The sequence below is a fragment of the Molothrus aeneus genome, chromosome 7 (assembly GCF_037042795.1).
Source record: "Molothrus aeneus isolate 106 chromosome 7, BPBGC_Maene_1.0, whole genome shotgun sequence".
Taxonomy (NCBI): Eukaryota; Metazoa; Chordata; class Aves; order Passeriformes; family Icteridae; genus Molothrus; species Molothrus aeneus.
The window spans coordinates 11,760,070-11,786,485 of record NC_089652.1 but is presented as its reverse complement, the minus strand read 5'-3'; the positions used below and the strand labels follow the sequence as shown (position 1 = coordinate 11,786,485).

At 41.2% G+C, this 26,416-nt stretch overlaps 3 protein-coding genes across 4 annotated transcripts; 1 reads left to right on the top strand and 2 right to left on the bottom strand.

Annotated features, from left to right (window-relative positions):
• Positions 1-1,400: 1,400 nt before the first annotated feature.
• Positions 1,401-8,485, bottom strand: MAIP1 (matrix AAA peptidase interacting protein 1). Its single transcript, XM_066553420.1, has 5 exons — positions 8,174-8,485; positions 6,128-6,199; positions 4,211-4,337; positions 3,095-3,245; positions 1,401-1,820 (listed from the first exon to the last, which is right to left on the bottom strand). Exons 1-5 carry the CDS (start codon positions 8,483-8,485, stop codon positions 1,742-1,744), a joined length of 741 nt encoding a protein of 246 aa, XP_066409517.1. The 3' UTR covers positions 1,401-1,741.
• A 531-nt stretch (positions 8,486-9,016) lies between these two features.
• TYW5 (tRNA-yW synthesizing protein 5) lies at positions 9,017-18,387 on the top strand. Of its 2 annotated transcripts, XM_066553624.1 has the most exons (8): positions 9,023-9,353; positions 10,240-10,394; positions 13,373-13,442; positions 14,319-14,363; positions 14,832-14,969; positions 15,588-15,675; positions 16,191-16,307; positions 17,995-18,387. In XM_066553624.1, exons 1-8 carry the CDS (start codon positions 9,258-9,260, stop codon positions 18,249-18,251), a joined length of 966 nt encoding a protein of 321 aa, XP_066409721.1. In that variant the 5' UTR covers positions 9,023-9,257; the 3' UTR covers positions 18,252-18,387. The 2 variants fall into 2 exon arrangements, with proteins under 2 accessions (XP_066409722.1, XP_066409721.1); XM_066553625.1 differs by lacking the exon at positions 16,191-16,307 and having other exon boundaries at positions 9,017-9,353.
• A 2,234-nt stretch (positions 18,388-20,621) lies between these two features.
• Positions 20,622-25,976, bottom strand: C7H2orf69 (chromosome 7 C2orf69 homolog). The gene is made up of 2 exons (XM_066553241.1): positions 25,656-25,976; positions 20,622-24,014 (listed from the first exon to the last, which is right to left on the bottom strand). The coding sequence occupies exons 1-2, from the start codon at positions 25,974-25,976 to the stop codon at positions 23,175-23,177; spliced, it is 1,161 nt and encodes a 386-aa protein (XP_066409338.1). The 3' UTR covers positions 20,622-23,174.
• Positions 25,977-26,416: the final 440 nt, after the last annotated feature.

Here is a 26,416-nt window from a genome sequence, read left to right as displayed (position 1 = left end):
AGGAACTAAAATAATTGCTTATTGCTACTTTTTGATAGCAACATAGAAACAAGAAGTTCTTGTTTTGCTTGAACAAATGACACAGAAGAAAGTATTTCCACAAAAGAAAATGTGGATGCCATAAAATGACAAATGCCCTTCAGTGGCCATCACTTCAGTCTGATTAATTGCTATGATGATCAGATTTATGACAGAGAATTTATGGATGGCAGGTAAAATGAGGCAAACCTTCCACATCTGTCCATTAAAAGTTGGGTTTGGGGCTGGTTTGTGAAGGTTTTTCTGGGGTGGGGTGGTGTTTTTCCTACTGAAGCCAGTATGAGACTATAAATCCAGTTTTATTCAGTGGGGAGAGAATGCCATTTTCCAATACAGCAAGCTTAGTAATTTATATGCCTTTCTGATTTATTTATGGTGCAATAAATCCATGGGTAGTTCTGTGACTGTTGGAGATTTGCAGTCTCCAGGATAAGTTTTTAACTGAAGATCAGAAGCAGGGAAAAAACCCCAAACCTTAAACTGCTGCCCCCCCTTTGGCTCCAACCCACAAGACATAAACAACTTCACAAGAATAAAATGGTGCATATAAATTTCCAATCACATCTTTTGCAGCAAAAGCGTGTTATCAACTAGTTGATAAGCTTTAGATGTTCCTCTCATTAAGTCATTGGATCAAAAGAGCTGAACTATGGAAAATTTAATTTATACCTTCAATTACAATTACTATGAATCTTAGTTATTACACTCAACTTTCAAAACACTGCACTAATGTCTACAACATGCCTTGGTAGAAAGTTAGCTTTATATTTGAAGATGATATAGGGGATGAAGAAACCTGTTATGATCTCCTGTTGATCTGCATAGAAAAGCCTCCAGCTACTTACACCAGGATTCTCATGTTCCAGAAACCAGAGATAAAGTGACAACTAGGAAATTGTTCAGTTGCAACATCTAATTGTAAGGATTTGGTCATTTCTTTAACACACATTTCAAACAGAGGATTGAATTTAACTTCACTGTCAGGTCCCCTTTAAATTAATGTTTTCAACTGACTTTTCTTCCATAATTCTCTAAACTTGGAATTGCCTATATATTACTGAATTGAAAGGAATGGGTTTTTTTAAATTTTCCAAAACATATATATCTGTTTAATCCATTTTCCCAGTGCAATGCTAAAAGCTTTTTCTTTCTCCAATCCTGTAGCAAATACTAATAGTAGCTCTAACTTTCTTAACCTCAAATATATTCAAAAGCAAGATTACCTCAAAATGAACTGCTGAGGCTAGACAAGCTAAGAAGTCCATCTACCTCTATTTCATCTTGCATATTATTCAGTTATATACTGTACAGTCCCTAGGGAAAAAAAAGAAACATAGGAAAGTAACTCAGAAAGGCCATCAGTGATTTAAGTGTTGTTTATTTTCAAATAGTAGCATTTCTTGTCAGAATGTAAGAAATTGACATATCCATTACACCTGCCTGAGTGAAACTGTGCTGTCTAAATTCCTTGGATGAGCACTGGAACCAATTAAATTTCTACCAGCCTGTTCCAGGGAAAAGGCTTTGCTGTAACACTGCAGCACAGTGCAAGCTTCAGAAAGAATTTCTGGAAATCATACATAGAAAATTCATCCCTCTTTTGGAGGAAAGGGCAGGAAGGGAAAAAAAAGATCCAAAAAAGCCTGGTATTTGTTACATCAAAACAATTACAGTGGTACATAAAAAGGCTGTAAGAAGGCATTTATTCTAATAGCCTTGGATGTTCAATCCGTGTAATAGTCCAGTCTGGTTTTGCTCCTTCTGTAAACTCCCTTTGGAACCTGAAAAGGGAAAGATAATAAGGGAAGAGTTGTTAAGATTTACTTGACCTTATGGAGCCACCAGTATGACAAGGAATCACAAAGAAATATTTTAATTCAAACTTACTGCTGCAAACGCTACCTAAACTTTAATGCTTATGCCCCAAAATGGAAGACAAAAATTATTTCCATAGTAAGAAACAGAATTCACTGACTTCAGAGCATTGTGGTTCAGATCCCACAGACAGGATCAAGCAGCAACTGTAAAGACCCTCAAAAAAACACTCAGCTTTCACAGCAGGAATATGAATAAAATTGATCTGTAAATAAAGGGTCTCATTTAATGGGATGGTAAGTGAAGGGAAATCATGTGCTCCATACTTGACTTGAAAAATTTCCTCTTTCCTAAAGTGTAGTTTAAAAGGTAATACATTTTCAGAACGACATCAAAGATTGAGTTAACAGTAGCACTGAGTCTCCCCTATCTAAAGACAAGTCTGAGCTTCAAGCTGAATGCTCATGTTTTCGAATGATCTGCATGTCATGGACAAGAGCAGTGTAATATCACTGCTTTGCAATCCTGTGCTAATCCACTCCTGCAAAGTAGGATTGGGAAGATATTTAGGCTTAAAGGGAAGGCTCTCAAGGTTAATGGAACCTCAGAAACCTCCAGCTCTAAGGAAGATGCTGAATTCAGCCGAGGGATGGATCCATAACAATCTATCCAGGCAAAAAGCACTGGTCTCCTCATGAGTGTTACCTTTGCTTCAGAGCTCCTCATCACCTAGATTCCATATTTTCAATTTCAAATGTGGGTGTAGAAATCCTTGATCATACTGCATTTGTCACACAAAAATCCTCACTTCTCCCAGCTTCTGAGAATCGTATTTTCAATACATTTTGCCAACTCTATAGACATTTTCTGCACTGCTCTGACATCAGTACACCAACACAGACATTATTTATAAGCATTCCTACAAAAATCCACCTTCCTAATGTGTGCTTTGAGGATCAGAAACCTCATTCAGTGCTCCAAATACCGCTCTTCCTTACAAAGGAAGAGTTCCTATTAATATCAACTCAGAAGCAAGGAAAAAACATAACAACGTTAGGGGTATTTAAAAAAATTGGCCCTAAAACCAAAACTGAGAAACTGGATGAGAATTAACTTAGATTAGAATCAAAGTAAATTAAAACCAGTGGGTTCTGCAGTGGCACAGTGGGAGTGCTTGCAGAACTGCCTACCCCACAGGCACCTCATGGACACGGGAAAAGAAAGGGACAAGCGAGCTTACTCATAGTTAGCTGTTAAAAGATGTTTCTTTTCTTTTGTGTTTTCATCTCCAAACACAATCTGGAAGACTTTGGCTTCACCTGGTACTTCATCAGGTAGATTAGCACCATTCAGATACCAGAAGCACATCAGGATGCTAACAAACTTTCTTCCTGTTGGAAATAAATCAAAACTTAAGTTAGATGTCATGTGTCTCAGCAGTCAAATGCTCCTATTTTGAAGGACACCTGACTTCAACCATAAAGAATACAGGATAGAATAATGAGTGATAAAGCTATTTTATGCCAAATTCATGCTGTTTAGCAGTAATAAAAATACACTCTTTAAAAAAATACATATTTTATCATGAGCATGGTGTGACAGAGTATACAATGAAACTGTATAAAAAAAGGTTGGTTCCCACAAATTCCAAAGCTAACTACTGATACAACAAATGTATGCAGAGTAGTTCAAACATGGGAGCAATCTTAGAGGGGAAAAAGAAATTCCTATTTCCCAAACCAGGAAAAAATGCTTACTGGGTCTGACAACTTGAAGTGCTCAACTGAAGACCCAGGGTTAGATCCACATATCATCTCCACTGTGCCTGATAGTGAACAGAGCACACAGTGCTGTCCAACCAAAAGAAAAACTTGTTTGAGCTCAGCATGAGCTTAAAAAATCCCAAACCAATCAAGGAGTCCTAGAACAAAGTGTATTTCATGACAGAAAGACCAAACCAGCAAAATTTACTTAATTATGCAGCCTTCACTATTCTTCTTGCAGGATGCAATGCAGGATGCATTTTCATTGTTGAAGCAAACAGCTTTCAGCATATATTAGAATAATTGTTTTTGAATAATTGTTTCACATTACTGAGGACTAATAATATAAAATTCTGTTCAAAAGAAGGGAAAACCCAGACAGAAGTCAAAACAGTACCATGATGTATTAACAATAATCTCTGTCTCTGATTAAAAAGGAAATAAAGAAATTTTATATGGATGAATTACTAACTGAGAAACATGGGATGAGAAACAGTACTCAAAATCACATCTGCATGGAAAATGTCTGTTTAGTAGCAAAACCAGGAAATATGACTGCTCACTGCTGAAATGTTTTAAGATTCTAAACATACCATCATCATCATAGTAAATGCGAACATCTCCTTCTGTTGTGTACATGATTGCATCAATGTCAGCTGCTAAAGCATCCCTGTGGCTGTCAGGGAGCAAAGAAATCTTTTCCTTCAGCACCTGAAGTACCTAAATTCAGAAAAACTGTCACTTAGTTTTTCATTAGGAAATGTAATTAACAATCTATTTCTACTGCAGTTAATAAAATGAGCTGTATTGCTAAAACATTTGTCTAACACATGTAACAGCTAGAGTGAAAAAGCACTGGGAGGTTTGGGCATTCCTAAACCCTAATTCAGCAGCATTGAAGAAGCTCCATTTACTGCTCAAAACAAATGAAAACCAAGCATCTTAAAAAATGTTTAGGAAAGGTACTGTCAAAACAGCATCAGCAACACAAGCCATGTGAGCCCAGAACAGCCCAGTGGAGCTTGCTCCACAGTCACACTCTTGTCTTCTCACTGCTGAATTCTTGCTGTGTGCAGGTTCCTAAGCTTTGGATTCAGTATCTTTTAGCTATGTCTCACAAACTTCCTTGAAAATCAGTTTCATTACTAATGAGTTCATCTTTGCCATTTTGTGATCTATACTCCATTTAGAAAAAGCTTAAACACTTGCAAATCAGACCTGACTGAAAATTTTTCCCCTGGTAATGAATGTTCTTATGACACTAACATCCATATTATCTAAGTGTCCTATGATCCACACAGCTGTGTTAAGTAGAAAATGGTGGAGTGCAAAAACTGCACAGAGGTAGCACCCCAAACACCACATGAGAAAGTCGAGTCACGAGAAAGGATGAAACTGCAGAACTTATTTTCAACTAATACTCATTTTTTACCCTAACTTGATCTACCATTTTTGAATAACAAACAAATGCAGAGGTTACATGGAAGCAAGAGGCAGTCTTCACAAGGAGACATTGGTTTCTAGTACATTTTGCAGGTACAAAATTCACTGGCCAAAGAAATGACAAAGTAGTCTGGGATCACAGCCTCATCTACTACATCCTTGGCTCACATGAAATCTCTGCATGAAAGTAAACCTGAAAAATTTGCAGCACCAGAGCAAGTTCTTTCAAGAGGAAGCAGAGGAGATGCCCTTTCAGAACAACTACAAGAAACAAACTCACGTTTTATTGCTATCTCTGTTCAGAGAGAGGAGGCAAGACTGTTCAGAGGGGATGCACTAGAACAGCACCAGAGTTTTTGCTGCAAAGGCATGGGTGGCAATAGGACAGGCCACGCTGACATCCTGTAACAAGGCAGACAGAGACCTGGAGTGTCTCCTCCACTTGACTCTGATGCATCTGTTACCTCCATGCCCTGGGAAGGCCAAGACAACTTCAGCAATTAAAAATTAATAAAAACACAGAAAACACAGCACTGATGTTTAACCAGGTCACTCACATCCCAGAGACCATGACACAAAACTGAGGCCTTCCAGCCAAAACCAATAATCAGCTCTATGATCTGATGGGGGTGGGAATGTATCAGTGCAGCAGGGATGAGCACAAACCAGTTTATTTCTTCACACAAATTCTGGTGCACAGACGGAGTCAGCATCAGCCAACTGCCTACACCTAGAGACACACAATTCCACCTGCCATCCAGAGCCTGCAGCCTTTCCATCCTTCCTGGTACACCAGCAATCCTTCTGGCATTTGGTCCTTATGCTCAACAGCGAGAATATATTGTATTTTGTTTTAAGTACAATAACTTCAAATTAAGTTTCATGCCTTGAAATTAAACACAAAAAAAAAGTTGTAGGACAAGAAATTGCCCACCTTATGTCACATTACGCTGTTTTTCCCAAATTAAACCAAATTGGCAACTTGTAGATAATGACAGACTGAATTCATCCATGTAAACTTTGTAACAGACAATCAACTGCTAGAATAGGAGATGGAAAGCATTTACCTCTGCTGATACAAGTTCTTCCAGCAGGTCAAGTTTACGCTGAGACAGCAGCTTTGAAACAACAGAAAAGGCCTACCAAAATAAAACAGAAACAAAAACCAAACCTAAACAAGTCACTCTAGGTTGGCTTATTTTTCAGACAAATCCATAAGTATATGACATGCTACCCAAATATTCCATGATTTAAGATTTCAATATTTGCAGAGGGTATCACCATTGAAATGTAATCCCTCCAGCATTACAAGAGTGATTTCATGAATTGATAAAAACATACGAGTTCTTTTCTATTTCTTATTTAAAAACATCAAAGCTTCCAATAGGTGAATTCATAGTTTACAAAAGAAAAAAAAAGCTTTGCAGTATTTTGCATGTTGCTTTCACTAATTTTGATAATTCAAACAGTCTATGTCTTTCCCTGTAGATATTTTGTTCCCCTGCCCTCTTTTCCAATTCATCTACTGGTTTCAGTCAAAACTCATGCTGCAATTTACAAATTTTCTTTAAAAATCCGGTTTAGTCTCTGGACTTCAGGAAGCTCAACTCTCCTTTCTCCCCTCAATTTTGCAGGCATACTTACATACAATTATGCCTCTACATATTCAAGTAGTGCACTTGTGAAGGACAGTGTATTTAGGACTCTACACCAAGTAAAAACAAACACCAAAACAAAACCTCAAAAAAAGACAAAGATAAAACAGGTGGTTCCACACGTGTCAAATTATTTGTTGTGGGTTTTTTCCTCTTTTGAATTGATCCTAATCATTTTAACATTCTGTCCCCTGATGTGTTATTTTGAGCCAGTTTTTTTTTGGTAAAAGTAAACATCATAATAAAAAGTTTCCCAACAGATAACTCTGTAATTTTCATATGACTAGCTTAAAGATACTTAACTCTCTGACACGTTCTGTTGACAAGTCTTACTGGGCTCATAAATTTGGAGAAATAAATATATGTACAACAGCTCTATGCCTGTCTAAGCTTGATCATTTCAGGAAAACCTGCTATGAGGAGACACACTTCTCCTTAAAGCCTCTACAACATTTGGAAGCACCTTCCTTCATGCTACTTTGGGGGATAGCTTAACCAGATTATTTTAATTGTGGATTCTGGGAAAACAAGAAATTCCTGAGGGAAAGTACAGCTCTGCTTATATAATTTGCCTTGAAGTGTGATGCTTGAAGCCAGCAGGGGGGAACTCCATGTATTTTACACACAGGAGCACATTTGTGCTATGATGTCCACACATAATAACATCAGGCTGGATGTCAGGAGTAATTTCTTCATGGAAAAGGTTGTCAAACATTGAAATGGGCTGCCCAGGGAGGTGGTGGAATTGTCATCATTGGACGTGTTTAAGGAAAGACTGGACATGGCACTGATGCCAGAAACTGGCTGAAGAAGTGGTGTTTGGTGACACATTGGACTCAATGTGTAACACAGACACGGAGCTCCTGGAGTGGGTCCAGCAGCAAGGATTGGGAACTGGAGCATCTCTCCTCCAGGAAAAGTGTATGGGACTTGTTCAGCCTCAAGAAGAGACAGCTGAGAGGGACATCATCAATGTGTTTTAAATATTTAAAGAGGAGGAGTGCCACGAGTATGGATCAGGTTCTGCTCAGTGATGCCAAGCAACAGCACAAGAGGCAATGGGCAGAAACTGATGCACAGGAAGTTCCACCTGAACACAAAGAAGGACTTTACTGTGAGTGTGACCAAGCACTGGAACAGATTGCCTAGAGTTTGTGGAGTGTCCCTCACTGCAAATATTCTAAACCTGTCTGGACACAATCCAGAGCCATGTGCTCTAGGACGACCTTGCTGGAGCAGGGAGGACAGAGCAGGTGACCCACTGTGGCCCATTCCTACCTCACCAGTTCTGTGAATCTGTGACTATTTCAGAAATCTTCTCCAGCCTAACTGGTTCTAAAATTCCACGAAATTATAGAACCAGGGGCTGCACCGGCAGCCCCTGGGGAGGGTGAGCAGGACCCTTCCTTCCCCTCAGGCCGGCCACGCTCCTCGCCCCGAGGCCCCAGGCCCGCTCACCTGCTTGGCTCCCCGCGTGAACTCCTCGATGCTGAATTCGTGGTCGAAGTAGAGGCGGATGAGCAGGTAGTAGAAGCGGGTGCGGAGCCAAGCGAAGGGGCTGGTGATCCTCACTACCACAACACGCCGTTGAGGGCCCTCAGTCCCAGACCCGGCGCTGCTGGCGAACCGAGCGCTGAGCTGGGGCGGACGGGTCCGGGCGGGGCCCGGCGGGCCCGGTGCGGCTGCAGCCGGCGGCAGGAGCCGGGCGGAGCCCGCCAGCGCCCGCGCCAGCCAGCGGACACGGCCCGGAGCCCCGCAGCGCAGCGCCATGGTGGCCCGGCCCGGCCCCGCCCTGTCCGCCGCAACTCCCGCTCCACGGAAACACGGCTGAGGCCGCCGCTGGTTCCGGCGCAGGCGGAGCGGTCCGCGCCTGGTCAGCGACCCGAGCCCCGGTCACCGCTGGAGGGGGGCGGCCTCCCCTCTGCTGGCACTGCTGGGGTCGCGTCTGGGCACGGTGTCCAGTTCTGGGCTTCCCAGTACAAGAGAGACAAGGAGCTACTGGGGAGCGTGCAGCGGATGCCACAACGATGAGGAAGAGCCTGGAGCATCTCTGTTCGTGAGGAGAGACTGCGGGAGCTGGGCCTGTTCAGTCTGAGGAGATTGTGAGGAGATCTCATGGATGCACAGAAATACCTCAAAGGCGGGTGCCAAGAGATGGTGCCAGACACTTCTCAGTGGTGCTCAGTGACAGGACGAAAAGTAATGGCCATAAACTAAAACATAATAAGCTCCACCTCAGCTTGAGAAATAACTTAATTACATTGCGGGTGGCAGAGCACTGGAACAGGCTGCCCAGGGAAGTTGTGGAGTCTCCCTCTCTGGAGATATTCAAACCCCACCTGGACATGTTCCTGTGCCACCTGCTGCAGGTGACCCTGCCGTGGCAGGAGTTGGACTCGATGCTCTCCAGAGATCCCTTCCAACCCTTACAATTCCGTGATCCGCGGGCTCCCGGCCCTTGCCCAGGGGGCGAGGCAGGAACGCTTCTGCGCGGGCTCTTCTTTCCGGGGGAAGCGGCGGGGCGGACGCGGTGCCCGCGGCCATGGAGCAGCGGGAGCGGCGGGAGCAGCGGGCGGAGGCCCTGGAGCGGTTGGACGGGGTGACACGGGAGCGCTTCCTGCGGGACGTCTACCCGCGGGTACGGGGCGCTCCGAGCGGGACCCGCCGCAGCGGCTGGGGCTCCACGGCGACACAGGGCAAGGCAGGAGGTGTCCGGGGACCCCTCCTCAGCGGGCACAGCTGGGGCAGGCCAACCCCAGGGTTTGGGTTTGTGTGTTCCCGGAAAGGTGCCCTGATCTATTGAGGGGAATGGGAGTTTAGGAGCAAGGAGTTTCTATGGGCAGGTCCTGTCTGAGCTGCTGGCAAGTTCCGACAGGTGATCTCTGTAAGAGTCCATTGCGTTTGGCAGTGGTTAAAAAGTGTGATCGTTAGTTTTGTTGCTTTGTCATCTCTTGTTTTATCCTCCCCACCCTCCGAGGTCCCAATTAAAAGCAAAAGTGTCTTTGTACTTTTTGTGTGTGGGCTGGATCAAACCTGTTTGTGGTTGTGAGCAGCGAGGAAGCTGGTACAGGTGGAAAGAGCTTCTTTCTCTCATGAGAACATAACAGCATCACCACAGCTCACAGGCTGCACCTTAACTGTGTGGGCTTTTACATGTTTTGTGCTAAGCCTTGGCTAGAAGGATTAAATCTATTCCTTTGTCTGCCTGGATTCCTAAATGGCCCCAGCACAAAGTGTGGGCTATAATTGTCTTAGCCCCTCCATATCCTTTCTTATCCAACTAGGAAAGAACACATAGTTAATAGAGAAACAGTTCTATAATTTGCTGCATTTTGTTTCAACATTCAGCATTTGATTCACACTGCTTGTGAACAGGTTAGTTGTAACCTTGTGTAAGAAACATTTACAACACTTACAAAGAAACATTTCCTTCGATGTAATTTGAAAAATTCATTCTGTTATTTTTTTCAGTTGGATGCTGTGATAATTCATCACTGAATTTTGTTGTTGTTCTTATTCCTTAGAGAAAGCCAGTAGTGCTGACAGGATTGGAACTGGGCACTTGCACCACCAAATGGACAATAGATTACTTGAGCCAAGCTGAAGGATCTAAAGAAGTAAAGATTCATGTTTCTGCAGTGCCACAGATGGATTTCCTCAGTAAGAACTTTGTGTATAGGTACTTCCAAAGCCTCTTACATTTTAAAGGCATGTGCTTGTTACTTACAGACATACAGTGCATCTGTTTGGAGCTGAGGGTGGGAATAGGAAGATAGTTTGTGAAAACATTACATTATGTATCAAAGGGTTGTCCTCGGTTTCTCCCTCTTCTATTAATTCTACACCCTGAATAAATACAATGAAGTTGAAGTGAGGGGCCAAACAGCACCTTAAAAGTGATGTCATGAAGTGTTGTAAAGGTATTTTGTCAGAGCACTGCTTTAGGAAATTTGAGTCTGGCATTTGCAGATGTTAATTAAAAACAAACCAAAACACCCTTGATATCTACACTTGATGACCTGGTATTTGTTGTAGTTATGTGGTGCATTCTCAGTGTTACTGAATAGTGACAATTTCTGACTCACTGTGTGTCTGATCCACTTTGAATGCTGGTGTGTGTGTGCCAGCCATGGTATTCCACTCCAGAAAGGGTGTAACTAGTTAAATCCAAGCTCCTTTCAAAGTTAGCGTGTGCAGCTTTCAGAATGTTCAGACCGCTGGATACCACACATTTCATCAGTTCTTCAATCTTGATGTGGGCCACAAAAAACCTTGATCTCCTCTGGAGCTTCTCTTATGTAACTGCCAGAACATTTCTTCTGAGTTCCTCTAATCTCAGTTATTGGGTTGTCTTCAAGGGTAAATGACTTTATTTTAGCAGTTTTTGTTTTCCCCAGGTGGGAATAGGATGTGCTCAGTGTATTAAACTTCTAAGCAGGTGGGAGCATATGCTGTAAACAAGCCACAAGTCTCTGAGTGGAGCCTGCTGTTCAGGGGATAAACACCAATTACAATCATGGTGCATTCTGCTCACTGCACAATGAACTATTGAATCTCTGAAATGAGGGAGTACTTGAATAACTTTGCCTTATCTCCATTCTTTATACTCCCTGCTCTGTTTTGGGGTTTTTTAGTACCCCTTGCTGTGAGTTCACATACAGTTGTTCTGGAGTCTTAGTTTTAGCAGGTTTGTAGACAGCCAAATGGACTCTCTGATGCTCTGATGGTGTTTCATTAAAAGAGGTGTCAGGACTTTCACATACTTCACTTGAAATTCAGGAAACTTTGACTTTTTCCACAGCAAGCCCCTCACTCTAATCTGAAGGGACAATAAGTAGAAACAAAAGAATAGAAACTCTGAGGACTTAACATGCAGTTCCATTAGTTTAAACTGATGAACATTAGTAGTACTGCAGTTCTGTTGTGAGTTGCATGCTCCTACCCCTGTTTTTGTGTTGGTTCTGGAACTCATCCAGCCAGGTTGTGATGTGCTGCAGAAATCTGAATGGTTTTCTGCTGTTTTAGCTTTGTAAGCAGGTTCACAGGGGGGTCAGATGAGTGCCAGTGCTACTGTAAGGGGGGAGATGGGGTGATGACGGCAGATAGCAAGGGCAGAGTTGTGGTAGCACCAGAATGCATCAGTGTAAGCTGTAGCAGAGCTGTGCTCTCACTTTCTTCAGGAGCAGACATAAGTGGACATGATAGAACAGTTTGGCTGAAGTCAGAGCATTGGGTTTTGTTTGGTTTTCCATTGACTTCAGTGGGTTTTGTATTTGCCTATTCCAAACAAGCCTAAAATGTTTAGAGAACTGGTTTAAGTACTGTCAGATGCAGGTTCACATTCTAGTAAAAAAGATAACAGGATCAAGAAAAATTTTGCTTGAGAATGGTTTCTTCTCAACCCTGGGTACTTGGTGGTTGCTCTGAAATGTGATATTTACACACAATAGTTAATTTTCCAGTGACACTTAGTGTGAGATGGTGAGCTGCATGAATGTAACATTGAATTCATAATAATGAATATGTGTCCTGTTGCTGATTGTGCTTGGTTTGCCATACAGCTATCAACTGATACCAAAATCTGTAATCTGCATGAAAAGCTCCCATTATGTAGATAAATACATAACACTTACTGACTTCAGAGGGACCAGCTCTAATGCCCAGTGACTCTTCTTGAATCTTCTGAAGTTATATTTAGTAAATTTAAGGAAAACTCCAAAGAAATATTTAAAATATTGAGATGCCTGTGTTTTGAGGAGCTGAGAAAAAATATATTTAAAAAAAAATCCATGCAACTGAAATAAATTTTATAGATGTACAAATGAAAGTACTTACCTGTGTCCTGCACAAATTTATAGCAGAAATGCATAGATACTAACATGTGCATCTTCCCTGCTGGAATTTTCTTGATGCTGAGCTTTTCTGCAAATTTATAAAAAGGTACAGTAAAAAAGCCTAAAAATGACACACTTAAACAGTTAAGCATATTGCCACAGTTTGAGTCTTAATTTGACTGTGAAAAATGTTTTGTTCTGTGACTCAGAGGGGAGTCTTAACAAAGTGGGGAGTTCAAGAGGGGATCTTAACAAAGTGTATGAACAGTTGATGGAGCCGGGTTCTTTTGTGGTCCATGGTGACAGGACAAGAGGCCATGGGCACAAGCTGAAATACAGGAAATTCTGTCAACCCCTTTAATACACACAGACACACACTGTTTTACAGCCAGGTTACTCAAACAATGGAACAAATGCAACAGGTTGCCTAAAGAGATTATGGAGTCTCCATCCTTGGAGATCCATGAAACAGAACTGGATGCTGTCCTGTGCAAGCTGCTGTAGTGAACCCCGCTCTTGGCAAGGGGCTTGGGCTGGAGGAGCTCCAAAGGTGCTTCCAGCCTCAGCTACTACAGGATTGTTTGGAACAATTCACTAAAACAGAGAAGTTTCTAAGTGTAGGATTCTGTCTTGGGAGAACTCTTCAAATATCTGCTGCAAACTAAACTGATTAGTCATCATGTTAATTAAAAACAAAACAAGAGAGCATCTATTGCATCTTCCATTGCACTTGATATGGTAAGGGAGCTTATTATAAATCTAGAGTTTAGACTGCGTGTTGTTACACAGATTCACGGTGTAAATTCAAATATTTCTATTTCAGAACTCTGCCTTTTGATGCATTTGTGCGAAGAGCAGCTGAAGTCAAGCACAAGGAGTACTTTCTTACTGAGGTAATTTCCTTAGTGTCACAGTTTCTTCTGTTGGTTATTTTGCTGGTATATGGAGAGAAAAGTGATGAATTGTAATTTAAAGTCTTACTTCAGTAAAAAACTTGATCTTAAATTTAACTTTCTTGTGGGTTGATGCCAAAGGAAAAAATGTGAGAGGTAATTCTTCTCAGAGGTTTTGTTGTATGTGTACTGTGTGGTTAACTTCAGTCATCCTGTTTCTCTTAACAAAAACTGCTTACATGAGCAAAAATTCCAGTATGAAATTTAGAAATCAAACCCTGCTTTAGAATAACAACCATATCATTTGTGTGGTTTGCAAGAAAATGTCATGAAGATATTTTAGAATTTGATGACTATCAAAGTACAAATCCAGATATATTGTAACATAATTTGTGAGTAGCTAATGTGTAGTTATCTCTACATATCAGTGTTCAGGCTAGGGATTTTTCAGATAACTGTAATTAGGAAGCAAATAGTTTTGAATGTAGACATGCTTTTACATTTTATGCTGCATAGAATGCTGTAAGTTTTGAAGGCAATAGTTTTCTGCGTCAATATACTGAAGAACTGAAATTATAATCTGCATTTGCTTTGAGTCTGTTCAGTAACAGCAATGCTGAAGCAGTTGACCAGTCTCCCCACACTTTACTCTTCTCCCTTCAGTTAATTTCTTTTTTTCCTTTTGTCAAAATGAGCTGCAGGAATCAGTAAATGGCAGTATAACAAAGTAGCTGAATTTGTAGATGCCCTTTTTTTGTACCATATTTTAATGAAATTCTGCATTAGATAAATAAGAAAATACAAGCTCTCTGTTTATGTGTTTTTGTAACTCTTATTAAAAAACCCCAAACAATTCTCTTTTTGTGTTCTCTTCAGGATGAAAAGTACTATTTGCGATCAGTGGGTGAAGATGTTAGGAAGGTAAGTTACTGGAGATTACAGTTCTAGTATTGTAAAGTTGCAGTTTAGAAATATTTTTTAAAGTCTGTTGTCATACAACTTACTTAGGGTCACATAGTTTGTGAATCTGACTGGATTTAGGTCAGAGTACTTTAATGTGTCTAAAATAGCTCATGGGAGCTGAGCTGGTCACTGAAGAGTACATTGCTAAACTGCCTTTCTTTAGCTTTTGTTGTAGACTAATGTAAAAGGATTTATGCTGATCTCTTGCTCTTGCAGTGTGATTCCTAGCAGCCATGGTTAAGAGCAGCTCTCTGGCTCTTCTTATTAATGGCATTTGCAAGTCAGTGCTGAAGAGCATTGCTGACTTCAGGTGTTGCCAATGCTGAATTCTAACCCCATTTCATATGATTGGAAATGATTGTGAAGTGCTCCCCCATTTAAATGTGCATAGATGGTTCTCTAAGAGTTATGTCCTTTCCATTTCAGGATATTGCAGATATCAGGAAGCAGTTTCCTATTTTAGCAGAAGATGTTCATATTCCAGAGTATTTTGAGAAGGAACGTTTTTTCTCTAGTGTCTTCCGCATCAGCTCAGCTGGATTACAGCTATGGACACATTATGATGTAGGTAATACATGGGTTTAGCAAAAAATGTTGCAGATGGCATTACAGAGTTGACAGAATAAGGTGCAAATCTCTGTCAAAGATTAGAGAGAGAGTAATAACAAAATTCACATATTTTGAAACAGTAAAATGAACCACATTCAGGGGTACAGTGAGTTTTAAATGTTCCATTGCTTAGGAATAATATCTTAACTGGTTTATGTCTAATGCCAGATTGTAAGATTAAAGGATGTTTTATTTTGTTTTCCTTTTTTAAATTGTTTTGAGTTTCAGTTGAAAATCTGAAACACAGTAACTTTAAACATTTTTGTCTTCAACATTGGTTTCATTTTTTTTGTTTTTCACTCTAATGGTCAGATTAGGATAAATTCTAGTTGTACAATACACTGCCAACTGTGCAATGATTGTAGTGGTTTCTGGCTGCAATGCAATAGATTCCAAATAAGGTTGTCTTCTAACACTGTGCAGTGAGTTCTGAATAACTTTATTTATAAGATAATTATTAATATGTGAAGGTTTTATTAATACTCTTTTTTAAGCTAATAATTAGATCAGTTAAGTCTATATATTTATTCAATAAACTTTTGGCTGACATCTCTATAATTACGCTCATCCCAGGTAATGGACAACTTCTTAATCCAAGTCACAGGGAGAAAAAGAGTTGTTTTGTACAGTCCTCGAGATGCACCATATTTATATTTATCAGGTATGCATGTCACAGGTATCTAGATTGGAGTATGGTGATCTTAGCTTTTCAGCTCACAACTGTTGCACTGTAGAAAATAATCACTAACAGATGACTTGCTATAAAAGAATATAATTTGTTCCTTTAACTCTGATTCTTTGTGCTTTAGTCAAAGCTAAGGAAAACAGCAGCTTTGCCTGATTATTTTCAACACCTAACTGAAGGAGTAAAATGTTCTATCTGGGTTCAAAATAGTTTTTTTAGATTTTAGGAAAAGTGGTTTTTAGTGTTAATAAGGTTGCAGTTACAGAACAAATACAGACAAGAGGAGAACATCTCTTCATGAGATGTTGCTGAAGCAACAGAGGTACTCAAATGAGTACCTGCTTCATAAATGAGGGGTGCCATCAGATTTTCCTGGTTTTGAGAAACAAACCAGGACTAAATTTGATTCAAGAACTGCCATCTCCAGCAATATGATAATGCTTTGTTCCTATTGGAAGAGTGGGAATATTTATTCAGTGAAATTTTCCTAGGTACTAAATCAGAGGTGCTGGATGTGGATAACCCAGACATGGAGAAATATCCCCTTTTTGTGAAAGCCAAGCGCTATGAATGTGTTTTGGAAGCAGGAGATGTGTTATTTATTCCAGGTAAGTAGTAGATAGTTCCTGACCATTAAACAGTCTTGTTTCTAATTTTTGATTTCTGGAGATGGTAAGAGATTACTAAAGCGTTTCTCTGTTATAAGTAGGAGCATTGAAAGCCAATGTTGGCAAAACTAATTTACTTCTTCCAACTGTACCATTAACCTGAGAAACAGTACTATTATATCTACCTATAAATCTTGATTTCCCTCAAGTGTACACTCTATGCTCCTGAATTTGTGTCTTAATAGATTAGTACTATAAACTTACCTTCTGAAATCTGAAATTACTTCAGTGACCTGAGTTTATTAGTGACAGAATTTGAGTGAAATACCATTTATGTTCTTCTGTAGCTCTGGAACTTGAGGCACATGGTCTGATGAGAATTACGGATGGTAGAGTTATTGGACCTTCTAAAGTTTAATAATAATCTTTGGGGAATGGAAACACACATCCTAATAACATCCTAATAATTTTTCTGCAGAAGCAGAAAGCTGCTTTCTGGGCTGACATGACATATCCTGGTAGTCAGGGAAAGGCAGTTGAATTACTCCTATTGAACTACTCCTCCTTGTTACTTGATTTTATTTTAACTCATCATGAGCTTGCAGCAGATATGACTTATCCTGTCACTTATTTACATTATCTGAGCAAGATAAACAGGTCAGTAAACAAGAAGGTAATAGGTTTTTAGGAAATTATTTTATAATAGTTTCTTAGCCTTTGACTTGTTACCTAATTTTGAACTTACCTTTGTTTCTTCCTGAATAAACTTTTGGTTACAGTTAGTTACATGCCACACTGCTGCTGATGTCAGCACCCCTGTTTTCTGTTTATGAAGTCCAGATACTTGTTTGTCTTTGACAGTGGATCGGTAGAGTCAAACTTGAGTCATTTTCAGCTCTCTTAAGACTGACTGGGGAGTATAGGGATTTTTGAGTCCAGAGAATGGTGCTTTGTCAGCATCCTGCAGTGCATATCACTGAAAAAAAAGATGTTTTCTGAGGAATGTGTGTGGTTATTATGAAGAAGGTAGAAGCAGCCCCTCTTCCTACCCTGAAAGAAGCTTCATGTTGATTTCTCAGAATAAACTTTTCTGTCTTCAGCGCCTACAGGCAAATAAGATGCAATAAACACAGCATGCAGACTTTTAGCTTAAAGTTAAAATATCCTAAATATAGCATATTAAACTGATTCTTTAAATGTACTCAATGAAGCAAAGATGTCTTGGCTTCCTTACCACACTCATGATGATTCAGCTGAAAAACCTCATGCCTTCATTATGAGAAGATTAGCAATTTTGCCTGAGTGACCTGGCTGATGCTGATGGTTTACATTGATGCCTGGACAGTATGTGCAAGGTTAGGGACTAAGTGAAAATAGATACCTGCATTTAGAGTAGAGGAGAGCAAGGGAAGGTGTCTTTCTTTCACCCTACACATGCTTATCTTTGCTTACTTTTGAGTACCTCTGTGCTTCAGCAACTGTTACTTTTATGAGAAGTTATGGATCAGCATAAATGTCTTGAAAAACTTCTTAAATTTGGTACAATGCAATACATTCATATGGATATTTATAAATAAACAAAAATACAGTAGTTGAGGCTTTTCCTCAACTAGATTTAGTTTGGGCAATTCTGACACATGGAAGTTTTGGACAGCAATATTTATTTTAGACACTGTTCTTTCTACAGCTTTGTGGTTCCATAATGTAATTTCTGAGGAATTTGGAGTGGCACTGAATGTCTTTTGGAAGCACCTTCCTGCTGAGTCCTATGATAAGACTGACACTTATGGAAATAAAGATCCCATGGCAGCCTCTAGAGCTATACAGATCTTGGACAGAGCCTTGAAAACACTTGAAGAACTACCTGAGGAATACAGGGATTTTTATGCTCGGAGAATGGTATTACGTATCCAAGAAAAGGCCTACAGGAATGATTATGGATAAAGCAACACACTGCAATTCAGCATGGTCCCTTGCAAGTAGAAAATTGTATGTTAGTATGGAAACTGTCCATCTGTACTTACATACACTTTCTGTGAGACCAATAAAAACTGTCAATAAACATTCTTTTATTACAAAATTCCTCTTGTGGATTTTCTTCCTAGTTTTTCATGTGCACTGAGGTCACAGTCTGCTTGATCTGGAGATGGTCTCTTTTCTACAATGAGACAGACATTTGCAGTGCCTCCACTTATAACTGTACTGTTTTGGAATGTTCTACTGAAATTTTTCTGAACAAAAGTTTTGGTATGTAGGCTGACAGCATGTATGCTTAGAAGTAACTGCACGTATTTGTGAATGCAGCCTCATTAAATTTTAGCAAAGCCATAGTGGTTTCTGAGGAGGTCCAAGCAAGCCATTGGTGGTAGCTGTAATGGTCATGGTTTAAGTGATAACCTGGCAATTAGTGTAGGGAGTTTCTTCTCCCCCTTGTAGTGAGACAGAGTGGGTATGGAGAAAAAAAGCAAAAACTAACCATGCCAGATTACACTAAAAATTGTGCAGCAGCTTGAGTACAAGGTAAATGATTTACCCTTCTCCTAGCTCAGTAATGTGTTACTGGGGGGAATATCTTCTTTGTCACTGCCTCAGTGCAGTCAGACAGCATTGCTGTTCCTGCAGCTGTGAAACACTTGGCACTAACGTGCCCACAAATCCATTCAGATACAGTCCTGGTATCTGCAGTGGAGTTCATAGTGGTGGAGTAGACACAAAACCTGTTGGGGCTGTTTTGTTAACATATGAAAGGAGGTTTGCATAGCACCTTTTGGGATGGAGCCTGTTGTTTAGGCATTGTAGGTTACTTTTTCAGCAGATTGTAGTGCTTACGAAAGCCCTGTGAAATAAAGGTGGGGATCTGACAAAAAGGATAGGCTAGGCATTTTCTCTTTGAAACACCTCTGATGTTATTACTTGTGCTGTTTGGGGAACGCAGCATTTATCTGACTTAGGTCAGTCTTGCTTCTAGCAACGTTTTTTGAGAATTGTAACTTGTCAAAAGCTCTTAGACAAAATAAATGTGTAGTGTTAAAAAAGTGCTGGAAAAAAGCTTTCTTCAGAAGAGCAGGAGCTTGAACACTGTGCAGATTATTCTTCTAAACCTGTTCTTCTTGGCAGTTCAACACAGTGAAAATAGTCTGGTACCATGTGAATGGGCACCCGGCCACCTCAATGAATAAGCATGAATGGAACCAGCCAAGCGATTCTGACGGGCATCATTGTACGTTCTGAGGGTAGAATTTCAATTTGGGATCACAAATAGGTCTCCCAAAATTTTTGTTCAGAAAGGAACAAGGATTGCTTGTGCATACTGCTTGCTGAGACAGAATCTCTCTGCCCATTAGGCTGGGGTAAACCTCTTGGCTTTGTTGGATTGGTAATGTCGAGGGCCCAGTCTGAATTGCAGAGGTGAACAGAGCATATTCTTTGTGTGTTAGGACTGAATTGAGAGGTTCAGAGAGCCTGTAGGGCTCAACAAAGCTGTGTTCCAGCATTGTGCCTGCACAGCCATCACTTTAACTGCCAGCAGCTTCTCAAGGTACTGGTACAGAGAATTACTGTGCTGATGCCTCGTGCCATTCCTTGGGTCTCCATTCACAAAAGGGAGGTGTCAGCTTGGTATTCTCAGGCCCCTTCAACACTTAAGTGTAAATTTTATCTTCATGCTGCCAACTTCCGCATTTGCAGAGATCTGACTAAATCAGTCCCAGATGGGAAGAAGTTTATCAAACTTCTTAGCATTTTAGATTCATACAAAATAAAATTATTTCAATCATCTGGACAAATTCATAGAATCAAGCCTTGCTTTAAAAGAATTTAGCAGTTTACAGTTTAGTACATGTTAGCATGTCTCAAAATGTACCAGAAACAAGCATGTAATACAAGAACACCAGTCATTACTAGGTTGTACTATGGACTGTGTAAGGTTGCTCACTCCATTAGGAAACAGAAGCGTCTTGAACTACAGCACTATTAGCAGGAGAGCCACCTAACTTTAGGCATTTACACCTAAGCTTATTAAAAACTGCCTTTACAGTTAATGTTGAAAAATGGGCATATGCAAACTATGACCCATTTTATCCTAACACAGAAATGTCCCACCCTTGGCTGCTTCATGCCAGCTTTCCTGTGTTTGTGAGATGCCAGTAAGCTGTTTTAAAATTATGGATGGTGACTACACAAATACAAAGCCTCCTTGAAGAAAAGTCATCAAATAAATCTGATTTTTTAAACTAGGTCTCCACAAACACCTGCTAAAACTTAATCCACAAAACTGCACATTCCTTGTTTAATGGTTTTATACTCACATCAAAGTGGTTTCACCCATTAGAAATAGTTTATTTTCTACATAGTTTGCAAAATTTATTTTTAGCATGCATTGTAATGAATGACAGAGGCACATTCCAACAGAGTACTACAGCTGTTTAAAGAATGAAAAACAACCAGTCAGTTTTCCCTCCACAACACGAGGTCTCATAACAAGATTAGTTTTACAACAAAGTGCCTATTCTTCAAAGTAATGCAGCAACACTTGAGCCTATTTAACAGTTATTGTAGGCAGCCCCCATCAAACAGGTTAGTATTATTTTAACAGGACAGCCATCCAGAAACTTTTGAAGACAATGTCAATATTTTAATAGCTATTTCCAAAAGCTTGCAGCACCGTAGTTCTGATGTTTTGGCAGGCACAGAATTGTTTAGAAATTGGTCTCTGATCTGCAGTGTTATTGGATTGGGCAAGTGTTAGTACACCCAGCTTAGCCTAGTCAGTCTGAAACTGAGGGAGCAAAAGCAATAGAAAGTTCTGGGGTTTTTGCTGGTTTACCTTTTAAAATACTATTTTGTAAGGGGATGGTTAAATATATTTCAAGCCATTTGCAGGGTTTCTATTAAAACCACTTCTTTAGGTGACCCATATTTCCTTTACAGAAAAAAATCCTCACATTTGCTGCAAATGTTATCAAAAGGACCATAAAGGGAAAAAATGTGTCTTGAAACAAATTAAAAAGTTGTTATAAGCCTATTAAGATAGTAATCAACAAATAGGACTGAACGAAATCTCCAAGAAACAGCCTAAAATAAAAAAGCAGATGGAACTAAATTTCAGGTTCTTTAGAGTCTGTTTGCATATTGCACTTTTCTCCAACAATTAAAATAGATTTCTTTTGATGAACTAGGTAGTCTAATTATTAGTGATAGAGTTCTCTTTCAAATTGTAAGGTACACACTGCATGCATAATCCTTTCTACCACCCTTAATATTTTGAGTATTGAGAAAATTTTCTTAGGAGTACAACACACTTTTCTCATTATTCAGTGATCACTGATGTGCACAGTTTCTGCCAAAAGTTGTCTACAGGGAACCTTTTAAGTTTTAATGATGCCAATAGAAGAAACTTCCTTTCCACAGTGTAGGAGTCACAGGAAACAAGGAGCAGGGCAGAGATGTCACTAAGCCATCAAACATAGCACCAAAGTTGAATAAAATGCCTTTTTTCAGAACTTAGCCACAATTGTTTGCGTAATCTTCACAGAGGTTTGCTAACTTGCTTTTGTATTCCTATACTTCCAGGAAATCCAAAACCATTTGGAGTTACTGGTTCATTGTTAATAGTTGCAGTTGTCTTTAAGAATGATTTTAAGCTTTGTAGCTAAATGGGAAATTACTTGCAACAGTAGAAAAGTTCCATTAATACCATCATTGTCCATCTTTCAGTATTTCTTTCTTAAGTACACTCAGGTTTGGTGTCTGAACCAGATTACATCTTTTGTATCAAATCTGGCTGGCTTTCTATTTAGAGGGGTTTTTTTCTGTAGGAAAAAATTAGGCTACAAAAATAAGGTTTTTGGATGGCTTTAGAAGCAACTACTGCAGTACATTTAAAGGACATAATAGATTTTAAAACTGAGGCATTTTGAAAGAGCTACACTCACGACAGTCTGAATTTTTTTAATGCAACTTGTAATAGATTATGTGCTTATGGCTTGATTAAGAGCAACATCAATGCAGCAAATACCAAGTACAACCTTGCCATCCCCAGGTAGGGATGTCACCCTTGATGTGATAACAAAGGTATTACTGCTGGTCCTTACAGAAGTTAGCAAAGCAACAGCAAGGTATCTTGAAGCACGAACAAGCTACACCCTTAATCAACATTTCTGGTTACTTAACATAGCTACATCACAATTTTCAAGCCCCCAGGTGAAATGGCTGTTTACTAGCAGATACTACACAATTAATTAATCAAACTTCAGAGTGACAGAAACGGCAAGGCGTGCATAAGGAAGAGAAATGTATTGGCACTATTATTCCAAAGGTGATTATTTGTGACTTTGTTTCAAACAGGAAAAATGTTACAAAACTGGAAGATTTAATTACCTAATAAAACAGGTCTCCACAAAATATATAACTAACATTCTTCTTACAATCAATTTCCTTAAGCCAAAAAACTAACCTTACATCTGTTATTGACAAAGAGCAATAATTTTAGCCCTGGAAGCACTCAATTGAAGTATCTACACATCTGAAATTCCCAAGTACTTTAAAGTCCCATTAAATGCAGTATATGACTAAAAATTCTGCCAACAGTTTAGGAATAAACATTCCCATTTAACAAAAAAACATGCATAGGATTGTTCTTCATAACACTTTTTTCCCAGGAATCAAAAAACAACATCTGTTATAATTATGGGGTCCCAATAAGCCTTTTTATGCTACAGAAATTTATATATAGTATCTATTAGCAACACAGAACTCATTTAGTATTCTGTTTAGAAAGCATCTGCTCAAAGCTGAAAATCTAGATGACAACATTTACAGTGTTAAAAGTGCTTCTACAAAGAATATACTGTTCATATACATACAGTCTCAAAATACTTCATGAACTCTGAAATGGTTGTCTAAGGAGGGAACTTCATCAGCAAAATGCAGTTGATCATCTATTTCCACACCAAATTCTTCAAGTATCTGTACAAATTTCTCATGCTCTCTCCCAATCCATGACCTCATTGTGTCAAACACTTGGTACGGTGTAACGTGAGCATGAACTTTAATTCCTGTCTCTGCAAGTTCTTTCAGCATTTCAGGGTAAGTAACCCAAGTGTTGCTTCCTCCCGAGTGACCACCATCCAGCCAGTAAATTGCTTTTATGTTTTTTAAGAAGGCATCTGTAGTCTTGTCTTTTTTGGCTTCCTTCAGCTCATAAAGCAGCTGGTTCAAAACCACACAACCTTTACTGAAGCCAATCAAAGTAAACGATGCTGCACCTACAGCAGAGGGGACCATGACGTTGACAGCAGAATTATTAGAGCATTCACAATCTCTCTCCCTTTCTCTGGAGGAGCAGCCATTTGTTGTAGGAACAGACTGTGGTTGTGATTTACAAGCAGCTATTTTTGCATCCTTGCTGACACTGTGCACACTTTTCTGGGACAGCAGAATATTCTGTGAGAGTCTGAATGCATTAACCAGCAAAGCATGGAGATGCTTGAAAGCTCCAAAGTCAGTGCTGTGCTCTGGTGCTCCAAACATGTTACTTGTCACAAAATTGTCATAACAGCTGAATTTGTGCAGGTGCATTCGAGAACATTTTATGACCCAAATAAAGCTATTGGGGAACCGGCGAGCCAGTATGGTCGCAACATTTTCAAAACTCCAGTGCTCCCACTGAAAGTTTTCTGGGTGGCAAGACATGATGTCATGATAGTTCTGAAAAATTAAAAAAATAGAAAAGATGCATTACTATATTGTGAAAAGATTCAGCTCTAACGTACTCCTCCTTATAAAGGAGAAAGGAGTCCTTTTTTACAGAAAGGACTGTAAAAAACCCCTGCATTAAAGGGGTTTCTCCTACTTTATAAGTTCGCAGAACAAGAAACACATGAAAGAAACTGGTATATTTTGACTTGCTTACTATAGTATTTTTTACAACATATTTTTAATACCCTCAAGATCAATACAATAAAGTTAGCCCATGAAAATATTAGTAATTTTTGCTGACTTCACACCAAAAGAAAATTAAAGTATTATTCAACTTAGTATGACACAGAATACATAATTTTACTGTATTATCTCTATCTACAGAAATACTGATTATCTTACTACAAAACAAAAACAGACTTAAAACTTTGTAGCAAGTTTTCTGGATTTTTATACAGAAACAAAAATATCACCTCTTATTCAGCTGTAGGAATTTTTTATTGCCTTATTCACATCCATAGAGAGCATTTTTGGAAAGAAATTAAACCCCAAGTCTTGAATGAACCTCATGTCTGAAATCTTAATGGCAAAGAATACCAGTTCATTTATTTTACTAAGGAATAACGAAGCCATATGCAACAATGGCAAACAGACAAGTCTTCATAGGCCATCCCAATCCTTAAAATAAAAACACACAAAATGCTGCATCTTTACCTGACAGAAGGGAAAGCCTTTTCCCTTGAAGAAGAAGGCACTACCCCTGCTTTTGAGAAGCAGTAATGACAATAGAGATTAGGTGGCTACCAGAACATGTTATGTTAGAGATAACACATAACCACATGCTCGGGGACAGCACTTCAGTCTCTGCAATTTCTTGCCAACTCCAGAGACCACAGGTGCCTTCTCAGGACAGGCTGAGAAAGTGTCAGTGCCTGTCGAATTCCCAAAGGGCAGGGTCTGGGATGTCCATACATCTGCACGGTGCTCTGCCTGGGGAGAATAACCGGGCACCTTATTGCCACTCCCTGCCACGCTTCCAGACACTGCCATCCCTGTCACTGTCAGCCTCAGGCAGCCCTATAGGGCTGGAGTGAGCCTAGAGAAGGGCAGTGGAGCTGCTGATAGGGCTGGAGCACAAATCCTGTGAGGAGCAACTGAGGGTCTTCAGCATGGAGAAGAGCAGGCTCGGGGGAGCCCTTGCCGCTCGCTCCAAGTCCCTGAAAGGAGCTGTAGGCAGATAAGGTCGGTGTCTTCTTTCAGGCGACAAAGAGTACATTAGGAAGCACCCTTCACAGAAAGGGTGGATTGCCCAGGAGGTGGTGGAGTCACCGTCCCTGGAGGTGTTGAAGGAAAGACTGGACATGGCACTTTGCGCCAGGGTAGCTGGCGTGGTGGTGTTGGTCATAGGCTGAACTCAATGATCTCCAACCTAAGTGATTCTGTGAGGACGACCCTCCTCCCCTCCATTACTGCACCAGCTGAGGTTTCCGGAGGGCCGGTTCCCGCTCCCGGTACCCGACCGTGCAGGGCAGGGAAATGCTCCGACGGCCGCGGCGAGAACCAGGCACTGCCCATCCGCACAGCCCCTTCCGGCGCCGCTTCCCCGCTCCCGCCCTGCCGCCCGGGCCCCCATCGCCCCGCGCTCCGTACCTGCACGTCCCCCGGGAAGTACACGACGTGGTGCTGCGGTGACGGCGCCGGGGCCGGGCCACGTGGGGCCGGCGGCAGCAGCAGCAGCAGCTCGTTCATGCGGTGCGGCTCAGCGCCCGGCACCTCGGGCAGCCGCAGCCACGGCGGGCTCAGCCGCGCCGCGGAGAACCCCCCGCCGCTGCTGCCGCCGCCACCCGCAGGCCCCGCGGCGCAGGCGGCCGGCGCCCCGCAGAGGCTCATGGCGCTGCCCAGGCACAGCGCGGCAGGGCCGGCGAGCCCCCGCAGCAGCGCGGCGGCAGCCAAGCGGCAGCGCCGGCTCATGGGCGCACCGCTCCGCGCGCCGCCCGCCCGCGCGCCGCGCCTGCGCACCGCCCCAACCCCGCCCCCGCGCACCGGCCCAGCCCCAGCCCCGCCCATCGGCCCCGCCCGTGGGCCCGCCGGGAGGGACCCGGCAGGGGGCGTAGCACGTGTGCCCGCCCTGCGATGACGTCACGAGGCCGTTCAAAAGGCGGCGGCGGGAAGCGCGTGGGGCTGTGAAGGAGCAGGTGCGCTCGCGCCTCCTGCGGGGCCCCCTGAGGGAGCCGGGGCCCTTGAGGGGACCTCGGGATGGGGCAGCGGCCGCGGAGCCTCCTCCACAGGGCAGCGACACCGCGGGGTGTGGGGCTGTGGAACTTATAGAACCGATCTAGTGCTCCATGTGGAGCAGTTAATTTCCAAACCGGAAGGTATGTGCCCCTCCTAAAGGTGCTGGTTGAATTTAA